We start from the raw sequence: 17,960 nt of genomic DNA on the forward strand, positions 1-17,960 counted from the left end.
GTCTCTCAGGCAGCTCCTCCCACACTCCCCACAGGGCAAGGTGGGGGCTGGCATTCCTCTTCCACATTCTGGAAGGCTTATTCCATCTGACTTTCCCCTTCTCTGCCTCTCCGGATCCTCCTATAGAGGAGCTGCCTTTCCTTCTAAGCTGCCCCTTGCCTCCTTCTGACTTGAATTAATTTTAACTTTCTTTCTCCAGCCCTTCTTAGTAGGATCTGTCCCATGGTCTGGGAACTCTGGGAAGTCATGTGCCAAAAGGGAGAGAATTTTAGCTTTCACAGGGCTAGCTAATTTCAGTCTGTGGGACAATTTCTCCTGAGGAGAATGAAGAATATCCAATGCAGTGGGCCAAATCTTGTAGGCAATACACAGTAGTGCATGAGGACTGTGAATTCAATTTGAAAACTAAGAAGTTTTGAAATGGTTCATATCAAACCAAGAAATGAAAAGTTTGGAAGTGTCATCTTCAAGTGGACAAAACAACGGACTGGATATTAAGAGATTTGCATTTTAGCCTCACTTCTGTCACCAATGAGCTTCGTGAGACTAGGGAAGCCTTCAGTTTCCTTATCTGGAACATTAGACACAGCATTTTCTAGACATTAGTTTTTTTAACAAGGCCAATTTTTCTTCCAGCCAAAAGCTAGGGGCACCTGGGTGGCGCAGTTAAGTGTCCGACTCTTGGTTTCTGCTCAGGTAGTGATCTCAGGGTCGTGAGATTGAACCCCGCATTGGGCTCCATGTGGAGTCTGCTTAAGTCTGCTTAAGATTCTGTCTCGCTCTTCCTCTGCCCCTCCCCCCCGCTCTCTCTTTCCCTCTCTCTCAAATAAATGAATGAATCTTTTTTTTTTTAAAAAGCTTATACCTAAGTCTAATATGTAAAATAGCTAAAGACAGAGCCATTCCCTGGGGCTGTGGCTCCCAGCCCGACTCCCCTGGAGCCATCCCCTCACTCCCACCAAGTGGCATGAGAAGTCAATAGGAACATTTGGAGAGATTGAGAGATGAGAGGTGAAGTCTCTTGAGTTCTAATTTTTTATGGTTGAACATGGAAATCTGTCTTGCTTGATAGGACACCACCAGGAGCAACAAGGAACTAAAACAGGGATGGATTAGCATCTAAAGACTTCTTTGGGAAAAAAAAACAACAATCTGGGTTATTTTAACATAACCTCTGATGTTGGAAGAGGGTTCGTGGGACAATCTGGAAATTAGCTTTAAGCTTGACATAAATTTTGAAATCTCTACTTTTCCGTCTCCTTCTTGAGGCCCTTACTTTTGGGAGCCCACAGCAGTTTCTACTTTGCGATGCCCCGTCACACATGTCATCTCGAGTGCACGTGTGTGAATGTCCTCACTGCTCCCTACTGTCCTGGAGATGGCAATTTGGTGGGGAGCCCACATCGTTCAAAGATTTCATTCTCACCAAGAAAAAGGAAGAGAGTTAACTACCTCTGTTTGAATCTTGACGTCAGAGAAACATTAAGTTTTCACAGTGGCAACCTTGAACCTTTAGATAAGTGGTCTTCACAAAACTCTCTGTCCTCTGGTCAGGAACAGCTTAGTCCCACGTATAGAAGGACTTGCAAATTTATATATATGTGGTTCGTTTTACGGCCCAAACTCAGACCTCCGTGATTCATTTCTGTTACACAGCTCACATGCTCTAAACCACATTCCCTTATTTTCTCCTCTTGAAATGGAAGGCTGTGGGGAGAGAAGGGAAAGAGACTGAATTGGGGACAGAAGTGGTTCCTTGAAAGGGACAGAGAACAGATGGGCTTAACAAGTCATTATGGATTAAGTCCCAACGTTTTAGATGTTGGAAGGAAACTATGGAAATATTTAGCAGTTTTGTACTTCATCTCTGTTTCATCCCCCCTCCCTCCAAAGCACAGTGGTAATTTTATTAAGATAGGAATAAGTTTAAATATGGAAGAGGAGCTGATACTGAAATATGAAAGAGAAATGCAAATCTGAGGGAAATACTATGTTGTTGAAAAAACCTATAATGTGTTAAGGCTAGGGTGAGGCATTTGTATTTATTATTAGATACAGAAATTTACTTTCCTAGCATTCTATTTCCTTAAAAGGAGGAGAAATCAGCTACGGGACAACTGTTCCTTTTTACAAATGACAGTTACACTTCATATTTTGATTTCTAACTTTATTTTGGTCTCCAAATTAACATTTTTTAGTGTTTCCTTCTGTTCTGCTCCTCTGACCTACCCTGGAAAATTTGAAGAACGTTTATTTCTTTTGTTTTTCCACTCTAATAAGGTTGTAAAATTTTTTTCTTAAACTCAAAATATAAAAATAATGATATTTTCAAAATGCACGTATTGAGATTCTCATTCGCAATGAGATAACACAATTAGAATTCATAGTTAAGGCAATTTAACTTTCATTTTTTTCAAGTTGTTTACATTATAAATTATCTATGATTTGTCATTTATAAATTTATAGAATGTTTGTTTTATGGCTTAGACTCAGGCATCCATGACTCATTGCTAACAAACATAGTTCTTGACAATGACACTTGAGTCTAGAACTCAGAGCCCTCATCCAATGCACCAAGTGTTTGAGCTCAAATCAGCGTCACTTTAGAGGTGTGGAGAGTTAATGCAGCTTCCAAAAACTGTTTTGTTCTCCATCCATAGTCTGTGTTCTCTGACAGTTTGATGCTCAAGAGCTCATGTTGAATGTTTTGTTATTCAGTGTGCACTTTATAAAAGCAAGTCTCACTAAATATATGTAGGAGAGGAAAAAAAACAAATCTCACCAAATAGCTGTTTGACAGCAAATGAATATAGTGCAATAAAACTTCATATTTGTGACGTCTTACACAGAATCTAAAATAAAATAGCTTTCCTTTCTAAGATTAGTTTTTATATTATATCCATAAGCAGATCTTTAAAAATATATATATACATTATTTCAAGCCAGCTTCTCTTTATAAAGGAGATTTTATTTTTGCCAATATGAAGTGTTCTATAACCCAGTGAGCTAATGCGAGAGAGAGAGCGCGCACGAGAGCACGCAAAGGCAGGGGTGTGGGGGTGCAGAGGGAGAGGGAGAGAGAATCCCAAGTGGACTCTGTGCTGAGTGCAGAGCCTGATGCAGGACTCAATTTCACGACCCTGAGATCACGACCTGAGCGGAAGCCAAGAGTAGGACGCTTAACCGACTGTGCCACCCAGGGCCCCCCACTGAGCTAATTCTTAAATGCATACTATGTGTCAGGCACTGTTTTCAGCTTGAACGTGTTTTATTTCGTTTAATGTTTACAACAATCTTATGAAGTAGGGATTCTTATTACTATAATTTGACATATGAGAAATTTGAGTACATTAAGTAACTTGTTAAAAGTCAAACAGACAGTGATGATGAGGACAAGATTTGAACTCAGGGAGTCTGACTTCCAAACCACCACATTAAGTCACTACACTTTACTCCATGGATTCAAACCAGAGATAGATGATCTCTTTAGGAGTGATAAATGAAAAAAAAAATACATAAAATTTTGTGAAATATTTCCTCCATCTGAAATAGTTAAGGCTTAAAAATGAAGGAAAAGGAGTCACTTATGATTTTCCTTAACAAAGAATCATCATCTGGGAGGCAATTTTGATATTTATAAAACCTAAACCTTCCAAATTGCTAAAATGTCTGATGGTTTTCTGGAAATGAAGTTTCCTAAAAGGGACAGAGCTTGTTTAACACCAAGGCTACCACTAAAGCATAACAAGTTTCATCTATTTCGGCCACAATGATAGAATATTATGCCACCATATCATACCAATAACCTCAAAGGATGTCATGAAACTGCGGAGATCATATACAAGAAGATGATTCAAGTATTTGGGCCTTTCTTCAGAGCTTTGACATAAGTCGGGGGAGATCCAGAGGACCACTACTAATCCAGAAGATCCACTTGTGAATTCGATCTTAAAGGACCTCAAAACTTATGGTTCTATGGAAAGTTCCATTAAGTCTAGCATCCCCCTGGGGAATCTCATCCACATAAATCCTAGGACTCTGGGTCTTGCAGATTTTCTTACTGGAAGGCACTTGGGGAATTTGGAACTGGAGCAGGTTTCCCGAGGTGCCTGAATCACGGACGTTTAGTATTAGACAGAACCTTGGGAATCAGCTTGTCTAACTTTATCATTTTGCCAATGAGGAAACCAAAAAGCAGAGTTTAAAACTTTGGATGATGTCACAGAACCTGTCAGTGATAAAATCACCAAGGAAAGCAGGCTCTCTGGCTCTTAGTTTGGAGATTTTAGTTGACTGACTTGGCCTTCATACCCATCATAGCCCCTGGCCTTTTAGACTTGTGGACATGGATCTGGGGCACTTCTTTCTCTGTCCTTTATCAGGCATCTGTGGCTGGAAGGGCCACCCTGACTCACAGTTTTGTGGCTCCGTGACGGAATGATCAACATCCTGTGAAACAGCATATAACTAAAACACAACATTGACTATGATGTACAGTACTGCTGAATATTATCTTCATGTTCTTGTACCTTCCAGAACATTGGAGAATATTGTTTATGGTTAAACAAGTCTATAACCATAATCTTCATTTTACCTATCTCTTTAAGAAGGGTGGATGGAGAAAAAGAGGATAAAAAAGTAAGTTTTCAACTGTTTACCTTACTCTCAATTTAAATGTAGATTCTGGGGAAATATTCTATTCCCAGGGATGGTCTCCAATAATCCCTACTTGTAAGGGAGGAAAAGGAGACAGGTTGAGAGGTTTCCAGGATCCCAAGAACGAAGCTGCAAATTCACTCTAGTTAGTCCCCAGCTAGTGTGTGTGTGGGGGGGTCCTACCGAGAGAGCCACATACCAGGAGCAGCTGCAGCAACAACACCAGCAGAAGCAACACGTGTTGTTGGGTCTCTGGTTTCCAGGCCCTTGAGACACAGCAGGTGTTCCTTCATTTTGTGATTGCTGTCTCTTTCGCATTTCAGCTACTTTCGTACCCAACTGGCTGAAAGAAGAGAGAAAACAGAAGGTATGAAAAAATTAAAAGAAAGATCCATTGCCCCTGCTGAAGGGAACATAGTTTAATTGGGATGGGAGATAAATGAAGGTAAAAAAAAAATGAATAAGATTTAGCAGTCAAATTAAAAATTCTCAAGAAAAATTTTTTAGGAGACTATCTTAAAAACCTGAGGGACAAACTTCCACCCTTATCTGCTACATAAAATGATCATAACGACGTTGTCACGTAATCAAAATCAAGTCGGTAAGGTAAAGGAGACAAGGTTGGAAAATTTATGTCTAACTTCTTTCTTTACTCAAGAAGGATTTCATCTGCTTTCCCTGGTGAACACCTCTAAATGACTGTAGCTGGGGTACATAACTTGTTTCTCCCCTGGTGTTCACTTACAGTCAGGTTCATTGAGTTTTACAAATCAGCTTGCAAGGGTTCTAACTATGTAACACTGTGAGGAAGACCAAGTTTGTTTTTGGTGTTCTTTCAGCTTCTTTTCAGACATTGCATCTCCGTCTGACTCGCCCTTCAGGGGCCAAATCTTGATCATATATATTGGCAAAGTGCCTTTTTCGCTGTTAGGAGTCCCTGTTGCAAAGGTAACACCTCCCTTCCCTCCACCGCCCCAGATGAGTTTTCATTCAGTAGAGAATCGTGGAAAAATAAAAAGTCATCAAATCCAGGGAAATTACTTTGGCGGAATGTCGATATCATGGCAAATGAGAAAAATATTGGGGTACAGGATGAACTACCTGTGACCTTATGAAGCAGGCCAAATGAGCTGTCACCTATGTATAGATGACCTAGGACTTTGTTGAGGATAAAAAAAAAAAACTTTGAGTAGAATAATACCAAATATAGCATGACCTCGTAGAAAAAGAAATGAATTCTACTGCATGATTTTTTCAGAAATATGCAACGTATGTAAATCATATACATACAATGTCATGTGTGACTGTGAGCAATACTTATTAAAACCATCATGTACTTTGGGTTATTTTGGTATTGTGAGCTCGTGCTTTAAAAATTATGTTTTCAAGCATTGACTTTTTTAAATTGGAGAATAAGGTATGTATTAAAAAATTTTTTTCTGTGTTCACATAAGGGATGTAGTTAAAGAATTTTCATGGGCAAATGCTTATATATCCTTGTAGCATTTCTAGTTAAAAGGTTATCAGGTATATAATCTACTTCAGAAGAAAACAAAGTCAGAGGAAAGAGTGAAATATAAGAAGCAATTAAGTACTGAAAATTGATAAAAATAATGATGTTGGACTTAATTAATGACTGGCTAAAGTAAAATCCCATGATTCTCTGTTTAGAACAGTCTAGAAATAAATTTAAGACCACATAAATTAGGGAAATGGAAGGGTTTCCTTCCCACCACTAACACTGTTTTTATATGTATCACAGTGTCCCCAGATTGTTCAATTTAAGAGTCCTTTTATCAATATCTCCAGGCCAATCAGCACCTGTGACACAGTGATCACTCCATCCTCTTTGAAATGCTTTCTTCTCCTGTCTTTCTGGGCACCACACTCACCTATTCGCTCTCTAGCTTACGAGTCACTTCTCAGTCTATTTTGTTCTTTCCTTTTCTCGTCTCTCACCTCCAAATTTTGGCTGGCCACAATACTCTGTCCCTAGAACTCTTCTCTGTCATTTTTTTGATGAACTCATTGAGTCTTTTACTGGACCTGTTTCCTGTTCAGAATTCTCAAATTTACAAGTCCAGTAAAGATGATTTTCCCAAATTCAGGACTCATCTATCCAACTACCTACCTGACGTCTCCCCTTGGCTTTCTCAACTTGCCATCTCAGGAACATGTTCCAATCCGACTCTCTTTCCTCCTCCACCAATCTGTTGCTCCCACAATTCTTCCACTTTCAGTAAATGAAAAGCCTTATCTAATTATTCAGATCAAGGGGGAAAAAACCAAAAACCTGTGGAATCATCCTAGACTCCTCTCTTTCATTCAGATCTCACATCAGCAGATCAGCAAATGCAAGGCCTCTTTACTGTTCCCTTCCACTCCCTTCTGTTTTTGCTACTCCTCATCTCATCTCTTCTCTTCCCATTCCATTCCATTCTAGTCTCAACACAGCAGCCAAAGTGAGTCTTTTAAAACATAAGTAGATGATTTCAGCAAAGATTCTTCCACACAAATCCACTCTAAATCTTCCAGTGGCTTCCCATTTTACTCAAGAGTCAAAGCCAATGTTTTTGCAATCTGGTCCTTTATCACTTCTCTGAATCTCCTTTTCTCTCCTCCTCGCTCACTCTGTTTAAACACAATGGCCTCCTTGCTGTTCCTCAACCATGCCTGGTACAGTCATGTGTCAGGGCCTTTGCACTGGCTATTCCCTCAGTGCTTGACTTCATCCTTACTCCTATGTTATGTTCTCAGGGGAACCTTCCCTGCTATCTTATTTAAAAACACACCTCCCCACGGGGCGCCTGGGTGGCTCAGTCGTTAAGCGTCTGCCTTCGGCTCAGGTCATGATCCCAGGGTCCTGGGATCGAGCCCCGCATCGGGCTCCCTGCTCCGCGGGGAGCCTGCTTCTCTCTCCCCCACTCCTCCTGCTTGTGTTCCCCCTCTCACTGTGTCTCTCTCTGTCAAATAAATAAAAAAAAAAATCACACCTCCCTTACTCCACCCCAAGCATAACCTATCCACCCTTGTTTGTCTAACCAACTAGAAAATAAGTTCCATGAAGGTAGAGATTTTTGTCATTCTGTTCATTGTAACAATGCCTGGTACGTAGTAGATAACACAAAAATGTTTGTTGAGTGCTGAGTTTTATAAGCAACTTCACTGATGACAAGAAAAGGACAATAAACTCTATCACACCCAACCCTGAAAATTATTAATTTCCTAGCCAATGCAATAAAATAAGAAAAAGTAAATAAGGGTTGAAGGAAAACACACATTTTAATATTTACAAGTGATATGGTTGTCTACAAAGAAATTCCAAGAGATTAAATGAAGTTAACAGAGAAAGTTCATGGAGGATACCAGGTTAAGCTTCAAAAATCAATGTCTTTCTAATATACTACCAATAACTAATTAGAATATATCAAAGAAAGAAAGGCATCATTCAAATGAATTATAAAAATGAAAACAACTGGTAATATTTCTAACAAAAGTTGTGCAAGAACTTTTTGAAAATATTACAAAACTTATCAAAAAATACAAAACAAACCTGGATAGAGATAGGTTATTTTCTCAAGTGGGGAAATGGGGTATCTTCAAAATGTTAATTGTCCCAAATTATTCTATAAATTCAATATGACTGTAATAAAAATTCTAATTGAATCATTCATGGAACTCAACAAAGGGATTCTAAAATTTATGTGGAAGAATAAAAGGGCAGAAATAAACCAAGATATTTCTGAAGACAAGAACAAGTGGTGATATCATGTCAATAATATGAAACAATAATAATTATGACAGTATGTCATTGGTACGGGAATACATAAGTAGATCAGCAGAAAGAATTTGTATAGAGCTGAGACACAGACTCAGGCATGTATGCCATCCTGGCTTAAATCAGAGGACACCTCCATTATGATTCAGAAAAGGTTCAACACCTGGTGTTGATACAATTTGATTTAAACATGAAAAAAACTACATCTTTAAGCTATAACACACACACACACCAACTTCAAATGAATTAGGGATAGATGTTACAAACAATTATAAAACTCTGATAAGAAAATATAGAAAAATGCTTTTATAGTTTCAGGGCAGGAAAAGGATTTCTTACGAGACTAAGGCAAAAAGGAAATTATTATTTTTGATATAGTCTAATTTATCAAAAACCTTTGAACAAATAAGGATAACATAAATAAAGTGAAAAATGAAAACCGGACTAGAAGATACAAAGGATTATTATCTGTAATACTGAAGTAACACATCACAATTGAAAAATACAAATAACCTAATAGAAAAATAGGCAAAGAAGATGTGTGGGCAGTTTACAGAAGAGGAAAATATAAATGGCCCAAATTAGATTAATAAATGCTCAAAACTAGTAATGAGAGAAATTCAAATAAACAATTATTCCATAACCAATTTCCCCACAGTTAAAAAGTCACAGGGTACCAAATTTTGAGAGAGGATGTGGGTAAACAAAAAGCTCTCATACAATCATTTTGAAGAATAATATTGGCTACATAACAGTGTAGCTAACAAATTCCACTCTCATATTTATACACTGTAGAAACTTTCACATATGCATACGAAGACATTAATGACAGTATTTTTAATAACTTAAATGGGAGGGGCGCCTGGGTGGCTCAGTCGTTAAGCGTCTGCCTTCGGCTCAGGTCATGATCCCAGGGTCCCGGGATCGAGCCCCGCATCGGGCTCCCTGCTCCGCGGGAAGCCTGCTTCTCCCTCTCCCACTCCCCCTGCTTGTGTTCCCTCTCTCGCTGTGTCTCTCTCCGTCAAAATAAATAAATAAAATCTTTAAAAAAAAAAAAAACTTAAATGGGAAACAATCCATATTTTCATCTTTTCAGGAATGAATAAAAATGGTGATCTCATTATATGATGATATATAAAACAACACTTAAAACGAATAATTTAGATCTATAGATTCAGCGGGGAGATCGTAAAATAACATTGAATGGAAAAAACAGCTGTAAAATATTAAATATAGCCTGTATTATTAACTTAATTTTCATAATTACACAAAACAATTACCTTTTATTTCCAGATAATATATATAGTAAAGTAATAAAAGCATGAACTAGAGCCATGACTTTGGATGCTTCTGGGGGATGATGATGGGGAATGTGATTGGAAAAAGAGGGGATTTTTAACTATCTGATCATTTCTTTTACAAAGACCTGAAGCAGTAACAAAATATTAATATTTGTTTAATTGGAGTAGTGCATGCAGGAGTATTTATCTTTTGTACTTATTTATATTTTTTTCTTCAGAACCCCCCCACCCCTCCCACATACACACATACATAAATACAACACAGCTTTATACCAGAGGTCCTTATCTATATCTTATCCCGGAAGTTTGCAGAAAGATTCATCACCTTCTTGAGAATTGAATACCTTCATTTTCTCACTGTTAAATATTCAATTTTGGAAAATTCATAGAGAAATGCCATGTTGGGTGCAACAGTGTAGTTTAAAAGCATTGAAAAGGAGTTCAAATATTATGGTAGATTTGCAGGACTTTTCACTGTTTTCTAAGTCCTCTGGCTCATTAGAAAAAAAATCACAGAGGCACCTGGGGGGCTCAGTCAGTTAAGCATCTGCCTTAAGCTCAGGTCATGATCCCAGGGTCCTGGGATCGAGCCCTGCGTCGGGCTCCCTGCTCAGAGGGGAGCCTGCTTCTCCCTCTGCCCCTCCCCCTGCTTGTGCTCTCTCTCTCTCTCTTTCTGTGTCAAATAAATAAATAAAATCTTTTAAAAAATTAAAAAGAAATTACAGGCGAATGCTTTCTTTGTGCTTTTCTGAGGTAATTGTGTGTGTTGTGTCATAAATATTTTCCTTCTGACAAAAAAAAAGAGAAAATACTACTCATTGATTTCTCTTGTGTAAATACCCATACCATTTAGAGCTGGTTGCTTCTATTTTTCTGACTGATCTGTATGTGTCCCTGAATACCCAGCAGTTTGGTATTTATACTCTGTATTTTATCAACTGTGTTTGGAGTCTACACTTCTCCTGGGCTGCCTGGCATACAACTATATATAAGAAAAACAGTCTGTTGTCATATTTTGCTACATAACTGCACTGTGCAAAGAATTACACACACAGAGGGGGAGGAAAAACTATTGAGAGAGTTACTTAGTGACAGGACTTTCTCTGGGTGAAGAGGCATGGCGAATAGCGGCTATTCACATCCTGGAATCCTTACTTGCATCTACTTCCTGTGTGTCCTTCTAAACAGTGGTACTTATGATTATTCACGGGGTTTATCTGTAAATACAGAAGGGAAAATCTGTGTAACTGTTATAGTTTTCTTTTCTAGAGGTAACTGATTCTAGTTTTAAGCAAAACAAATTTTCTTAATGTCATAAAGGAAAAAAGAAGAAAAATGTTTTGCAAAAGGGTGCATAACCAAGGACTAAAAGTCAAACAATTTTGAGTATGGGGAGGCCAATTCTTCTTTCCTCCAAACTCCCTAGGGAGATAGACTGTCAAGAAACTAATTAATTTCGCAGGCTAGAGGAGAATGAGGCAAGGGAAATTGGTTTCTCCTTTGCAGAGAAGTACATACTCGTGCACAAAATTAGGACTTTAGGGTCTGAGCTGTGTGGCCCTGGAAGGGTCCATGACCCAGGGGCACAGCAGGGCTGGGAGCATGGATAGTGACATCCCAGACTGCTCCTCTCACACTGGCCACCTAATTTAGTTCTTACAGTGAGGTGCTGGGAAAGCTGTTACGGAATAAAGATTAATCCTTGAGCATCATCATTTCCCCCTCAAAGCTTCGGTAAATTTATTAGCAAGGTAAACCAATAAATCTGAGGTAGTGATGAGGGAGGGCTTTTTTGTTGTTTTGGGGCATTACTTGTATCTTTCAAGAAGGAGGACATTTGATCTCATTTCCACCTGATTACAGTTTTACTCCATGTGGCTTTTTCCCCTTTTCCAGGATCACATTCAATGATCAAAACCATCTTTACACAACAAAAATAAAAATCAACAAGTGGGACTACATTCAACTATAAAATCTTCTGCACAGCAACAGAAATAATCACCAAAATGAAAAGGCATCTTACAGAAGGGGAGAAAATATTTGCAACCATGTATCTGGCAAAGGGCTTAATTTCCAAAATATATAAAGATCTCATGTAACTCAACAAAAAATAACAATCCAGTAAAAAAAAAATGGGCAGAGGAACTGAATAGGCTTTTTTCCAAAGAAGACACTCAACTGGCCAGCACATTCATGAAAAGATACTCAACATTACTAATTATCAGGGAAATGCAAATCTAAACCACAAGGAGATATCACCTCACACCTGTTACACTGTCTATTAACAAAAAGTCAAGAAATAACAAGTATTGTTGAGGATGTAGAGAAAAGGGTATAGTCACGCACTGTTGGTAGGAATATAAATTGATTTAGCCACATGAAAAACATGAAAGTTTTGAAGTATGGTGGTTCTTCAAAAAATTAAAAATAGAATTACCATCTGATCCAGCAATCCCATTTCTGGGTATATGTCCAAAGCAAATAAAAACAGGATTTAGAAAAGATACCTGAACTCCCATGTTCATTGTAGTTGCATTATTCACACTACCCAAGATATGGAAACCAACCTAAGTGTTTGTCAATGGATGATGGATAAAGATGTGGTGTGTTTGTGTGTATGTGTGTGTGTATATATATATATATACATATGCATATGTATATATGTGTGTATATATATATAATGGAATATAATGATATTCCATTCATATATATTTCATACATATATATGTATATATGTATGTAAAATGGAATATTATTCAGCCATGAGAAAGAAGGAAATCTTGCCATTTGTAACAACATGGATGGACCTTGAGGGCAACATGCTAAGTGAGATAAGGCAGACAGAGAAAGACAAATATTGTTTGCTGCCACTTTTATGTGGAATCTAAAAAAGCTGAACTTGTAGAAACAGAGTAGAATGGTGGTTCAGGGGCTGGTGGTGGAGGAACTGGGGAGATGCTGGTCAAAGGGTACAAACTTGCAGTTAGAACATGAGGAAGTTCTAGAGATCATAGCATTGTGCTTACAGTTAACAATACCATATTACATACTTCAAAGCTGCTAAGAGACTAGACCTTAAATATTCTCACCACATAGAAGAAATGATAATTATGTGACATGATGGAGGTGTTAGCTAATGCTACAATCATATTGCAATATATAAATGTGTCAAACCAACACTTGTACACTTTACACTTACACAATGTTATATGTCACTTATATCTCAACTGGAAAAATATCTTCACAGTTTGAGCAATGAACAAAATAAAACAAGATGAAATTTAAAAAGATAAATATAAGGATATGAGATTGGATCTAAAAAAAAAAACTTCGTAAGACGAGGATGGGAGAAACATGGCGTACAAGGAGCATATGAAAAATTCTAGGTGATTTACTGGACAGTAAATTCAGTATTAATCAATAGTACAATGTAAACAAAATAGTTAATGAAAACTTAGAATGCATTAATAGAAGCATGTTTTCTAAAACATGTTTTCTAAGCTGGTGATGGGTCTTCTCTGGGCTGGTTAAATGGTTGTGTTTAATTCCAGTCACCACAAGTTAAGAAAGAAATTGAAATATGTTCAGAAGACTAGAAGGAGGAGAATAAAAAAAAAGAAAACCCCCCAAAAAGTCTCATAAGAATACTATTTTTAGGGCGCCTGGGTGGCTCAGATGGTTAAGCATCTGCCTTCGGCTCAGGTCATGATCTCAGGGTCCTGGGATCGAGTCCCACATCGGGCTCCCTGCTCCTTGGGAGCCTGCTTCTCCCTCTGCCTTTCTCTCTCGCTCTGTCTCTCATGAATAAAAAAAAAAAAAAAACTTAAAAAAAAAAAGAATACTATTTTTAGAACAAAGATGTTTGCTCTAATGGAGAAAAAACAGACAATCTGAATCATACCTTTCTAACATTTGAAGTGATGTCATGTAGGAGAAAATATAGATCTGCTTTGGTAAGATCCCAAATGTTAGAAGATGGATTGACAAATAGAAGCAATTAAGACTCTTGCTTCCATATATGGAAAGTCTGTCTGATACTAAGATGAGACCTTCATTTACCTTTGAGATTGGTATCAAGCCAAGTATTCTTGAGTATTCAAATGGAGGCTCGACAACCCTTTGAAAGAGGCTGATGTACAGAGGCCTCAATTTTACATGGATGGTTAGACTGAGAAAATACTTTTTTTTTTTTTTTAAGGAGTCTCCATGCCCACTGTGGAGCCCAACACGGGCCTTGAACTCATGACCTTGAGATCAAGACCTGAGCTGAGATCAAGAGTCAGACACTTAACTGAATGAGTCACCCAGCCTCCTGAGACTGAGGAAATACCTTAGTTCTGAAGTTACTATTCTGGAAATGGGCTGACCAAATTAACTACTCTCTTCAAAATACATTTGGGAGGGAGAGGAGAACCCCTGTTTTTATCAGTTTCTACACTCTTGTAGATCATATTGTCAGTTCTTGAGCATTGACTAATATTATTCTTCATCTCTTTTGTTTATATATTGTTTCCCAATAGAATTGTAAAACTCTTAAGAGAAAGGAGAAAAAGAAAAAAATGTATCTCATATATATTGGTTTTCCTGGAATCTAGCAGTAATTTCTGTCAATAGTAGATGCATAATAAATATTGAATATTGTGACAGTGAATATGGTAGATTCCTTAGATTATTAAAAAAAATCTACTTTCCCAAGGCAGAGATTTCAAATTTTTACATACAATTCTTACAGCTCTAACACATACTGTCAAGTTTGAACAGTGTTCTTTATCCTTTCCCAAAGTGTCCCTTTGGGATTGATAATAATAGAACACCTCAGTACATCATTATTACTGTAAGGGTCAAATGGGTTGAATATGTAAAATGCTTGGAACAAATCTTTATACATATTGTAAGCACTCAATAAGTGACAGTCCTCTCAAGATAGCACTGGAAAGAACTGTTCCTAATGTTGCCAGAAAGTTGGTGTGGTACTATGTTTTCAAGCTACAGATGTTGAAGATTTCCATCACTATCTTCTTGCTGAGAGACCATTTCTTATAGGGTGGGTTGTCAAATTTTTGTACCCATTGGGTAGAATCTCCCTATCTCAGGGATCTACACAAAGGCTTACTCAGTGAAGAAAGAAGACTAATAGTTTGGTTTTTCATTTCACCACTAACACTGTAATTTTTAACACATGTAAATGAACGGAGTCTCAAGTGACTCATAGTACCCATAATCAACTCCTTATCCAACAATCAAACTTCATTATAATTGCCACCATCTTCTCATGTTTAGTGAAAGCATTTAGTTTTGCCATATAGTCATTGGTTCCTTGTTTAGCCCCAAAAAGGTATTTGCTAAATAAGCCAAATTTGTGAGGCCTTCTTTAGCACCGGGGTGGACAAGGAAGCAAATTCACTATGTACAGATATTTATTCCTGGTTGTGATTTATTTTCCCTGTGAAGGAAAACAACTCAGTCCTCAATTTAACATTTCTGATAACTACTCTGCTTCACCTAAGCCAGCATTTATCTATGTGATAGAGCGAGCTTTCCATGTCATTTCCCGTCTCAAGATACGTGTATCTAAAGAATTGTATCCAAACTAGTTTTTGTTTTTTTTTGGGGGGGGTCAAAGGGTCTACTTTTTGTGCTATTTTCAAAAACACCACTTTTATGATTACATTAAAACTACAAGGAATTTGAGAAGTAATCTCTGTGCACTCAGAGGGAATACTCCTAAGAATGGGATTCTGGTCAGTACTTCGGGTGGTTAGGTCTGACTCCATCAGTGAATATATCCATGTGTTTCTTTTCTTAGGTGATATATAAAGCTCGCTAAAATGTCACATTATGTTGAGTCTGCAATTCTCTCTTCATGTTGATAATATTTTCATATGTATTTATAAGTATATAAGTATATGTAAGATTAAATATAGTCACTGCTGTGTCTTCCTTTACCTTTAAAGTAGAGAATCAGATCAGTGCCAGTCCCTCTCCTTGTTCTGGCTCCTGTGCATCTACAGGACACACTTAAAGATTATTTATTTATTTATTTATTTGAGACAGAGAGAATGAGAGACAGAGAGCATGAGAGGGAGGAGGGTCAGAGGGAGAAGCAGACTCCCTGCTGAGCAGGGAGCCCGATGTGGGACTCGATCCCGGGACTCCAGGATCATGACCTGAGCCGAAGGCAGTCGCTTAACCAACTGAGCCACCCAGGCGCCCCTACAGGACACACTTAAAAGCATTATTTGACAGGGTTATTTTATAAGGGCACTCGGACAGCATGGATGCTAGTTTCTGTCCTCAGAAGATGCAGCCAGTTTGATTCCACAGGACATCACAATTTCTTATCCTATGATTCTGGTCTTCTATCAGCTTTCCATTTTCTTCTTTTGATTACGCTTTTTAGAGTGTAGTGGCTTGGAGGAGGAGAGATCTGGACTAGAGTCACAGGGGTCTGGCTTGTCCTGGCCAGGTGGCAGTGAGTAAGTTACTTAACCTCTGCCGTTGACTGTAAAATGGGGAAATGGTATTTACTTCACTCAGTAGTTGTAAGGAAGGGAAAGCAAAGCATATTTATTGCTATTATGACTACTAACCTTAGCACTGTGCCAAGTGAACAGCATTTACTCATCTGTAATCACAATCACAATACTTGTTCTTATTAGTCCTAGACAACTTCTGTCTTCATGTTTACATGAAGATTTTTCTTCAAAATTTTAAGATGGGTTTTTAAATATAACTGCCAGGGTGAGTGATGGACTTGGCAATTGCTAAGGTTCTCATTCCAAAGAGTTAAAAACCAGGCCTTTGCCCTTCATAGTGTGGTCCATGCATCAGCAGCATCGCACCCCCTGGGCGGTTGTTAGAAAGGAGGATCTCACACCCCACCTCAGACTTACCGGATTTGATTTTACATTTTAACAAGATTCCCTGATGATCCATATAACCAGTAAGGTCTGAGAAGCACAGGTTCAGGCCACATTAAGTTGTGAACTTGGGGCACCGTGATCGGTGTGTAGAGGAGATATATCCAGGAGTCAGAAAGACACGGTATGTTCTACTTAAACACAAAGTGGGAGGAAAAATCAATCCCAAAGGTCTTGTTGAAATACTACCCCTTCGATGCTCATCTCACTTACCATCCCCTCCATCTTCTACCCATTGGGGCAAAAGTAAGTGCTTCCCTCTCAGTGTTCATTTTTTTTTTTTAAAGATTTTATTTATTTATTTGACAGAGACAGAGACAGCGAGAGCAGAAACACAAGCAGGGGGAGTGGGAGAGGGAGAAGCAGGCTTCCTGCTGAGCTGGGAGCCCGATGTGGAACTCGATCCCAGGACCCTGGGATCATGACCTGAGCCAAAGGCAGTTGCTTAACCAACTGAGCCACCCAGGCGCCCAGCTCTCTCAGTGTTGACCCAGTATTGTGCACCTACCACTCTGAGTTGTGATTTGTGGGCAAGCCTGTTACATTACTGGACTCTGACATCCTAAAGACTCTCACTCTTTTTCTCTTGGCAGTCTCTGCCAGACCAGCCTACGGGAAGGTACTCAGCAATGCTCGACCATCTTTGATCTGCAATTTCATACTGTTTTATAGTTTTGCCGTTTGTGAGTTCTTCCTACAGGAGCATGAGCTCTTTGAGGGCAGAGGCTGGGCCATTCATCTTGGTAATTTTGATACACATAAAGGAGTAATTATGTGTCTCAATTAAGCTCCCACTGAGAACTGAAATTTTGTGAGATAGATCAAGTATTCCACTCCACACAGAACCATCTCTCTGTTTTGGTCAGAAGAAAAAAGTTAATTTAAGGAGGAGAAATGTCTCTCATAAACTGTATCCCATTTTTTTCTTCTTAAAATGTTGGTATCTACTACTGTTTGTATAATTTGGAATATAATAAAAGCCAGTATTTAATTTTACACATAAATTTAAAAATCAGTGATTTCAATATTAACATCATCAACATGATAGTGGTGAAAAGCACCGTATTTTCCAGGAACTTCATCACATATGAATAAGCTTGAGAACCAGTGAGCTCAGTCAATGTGTGTTAAAGGAGTGAGATAAGACAAAGAGAAGGTGTCTTTCTAGCATAGTTGAGTAGACAGGTTCCCCAATAGAAGTCAGATTTGCTCAGTTAATAGGAAGAGGAAGGTCACTCAATTACTTAGCAATAGCAGAAATTCTAAAATACCAATACAGACGAAGTAGAGCTTTAAAAAAAAATC

General features: G+C 38.3%; 1 protein-coding gene and 1 long non-coding RNA gene across 3 annotated transcripts in view; one reads left to right on the plus strand and one right to left on the minus strand.

Moving 5' to 3' along the window:
- The window catches only part of RGS17 (regulator of G protein signaling 17), a 91,664-nt gene that overhangs the window by 26,465 nt on the left and 47,239 nt on the right, over positions 1-17,960 (minus strand). Inside the window, exon 2 of one of the 2 annotated variants that reach the window (XM_081829174.1) lies at positions 4,856-4,995. In XM_081829174.1, coding sequence (XP_081685300.1) covers positions 4,856-4,974 — 119 coding nt within the window. In that variant the 5' untranslated portion in view covers positions 4,975-4,995. Of the gene's footprint in view, positions 1-4,855; positions 5,000-17,960 lie in introns of both variants that reach the window. The other variant, XM_006734038.3, reaches the window with a different exon arrangement.
- Positions 4,108-17,960, plus strand: part of LOC145723147 (uncharacterized) — a 28,997-nt gene continuing 15,144 nt past the window's right edge. Inside the window, exons 1-2 of the long non-coding RNA XR_014148010.1 lie at positions 4,108-4,638; positions 4,980-5,023. This is a non-coding gene — a long non-coding RNA (uncharacterized LOC145723147). The remainder of the gene's footprint in view (positions 4,639-4,979; positions 5,024-17,960) is intronic.

This window comes from Leptonychotes weddellii, chromosome 8, assembly GCF_054177405.1.
Source record: "Leptonychotes weddellii isolate Sample4059 chromosome 8, ASM5417740v2, whole genome shotgun sequence".
NCBI lineage: Eukaryota > Metazoa > Chordata > Mammalia > Carnivora > Phocidae > Leptonychotes > Leptonychotes weddellii.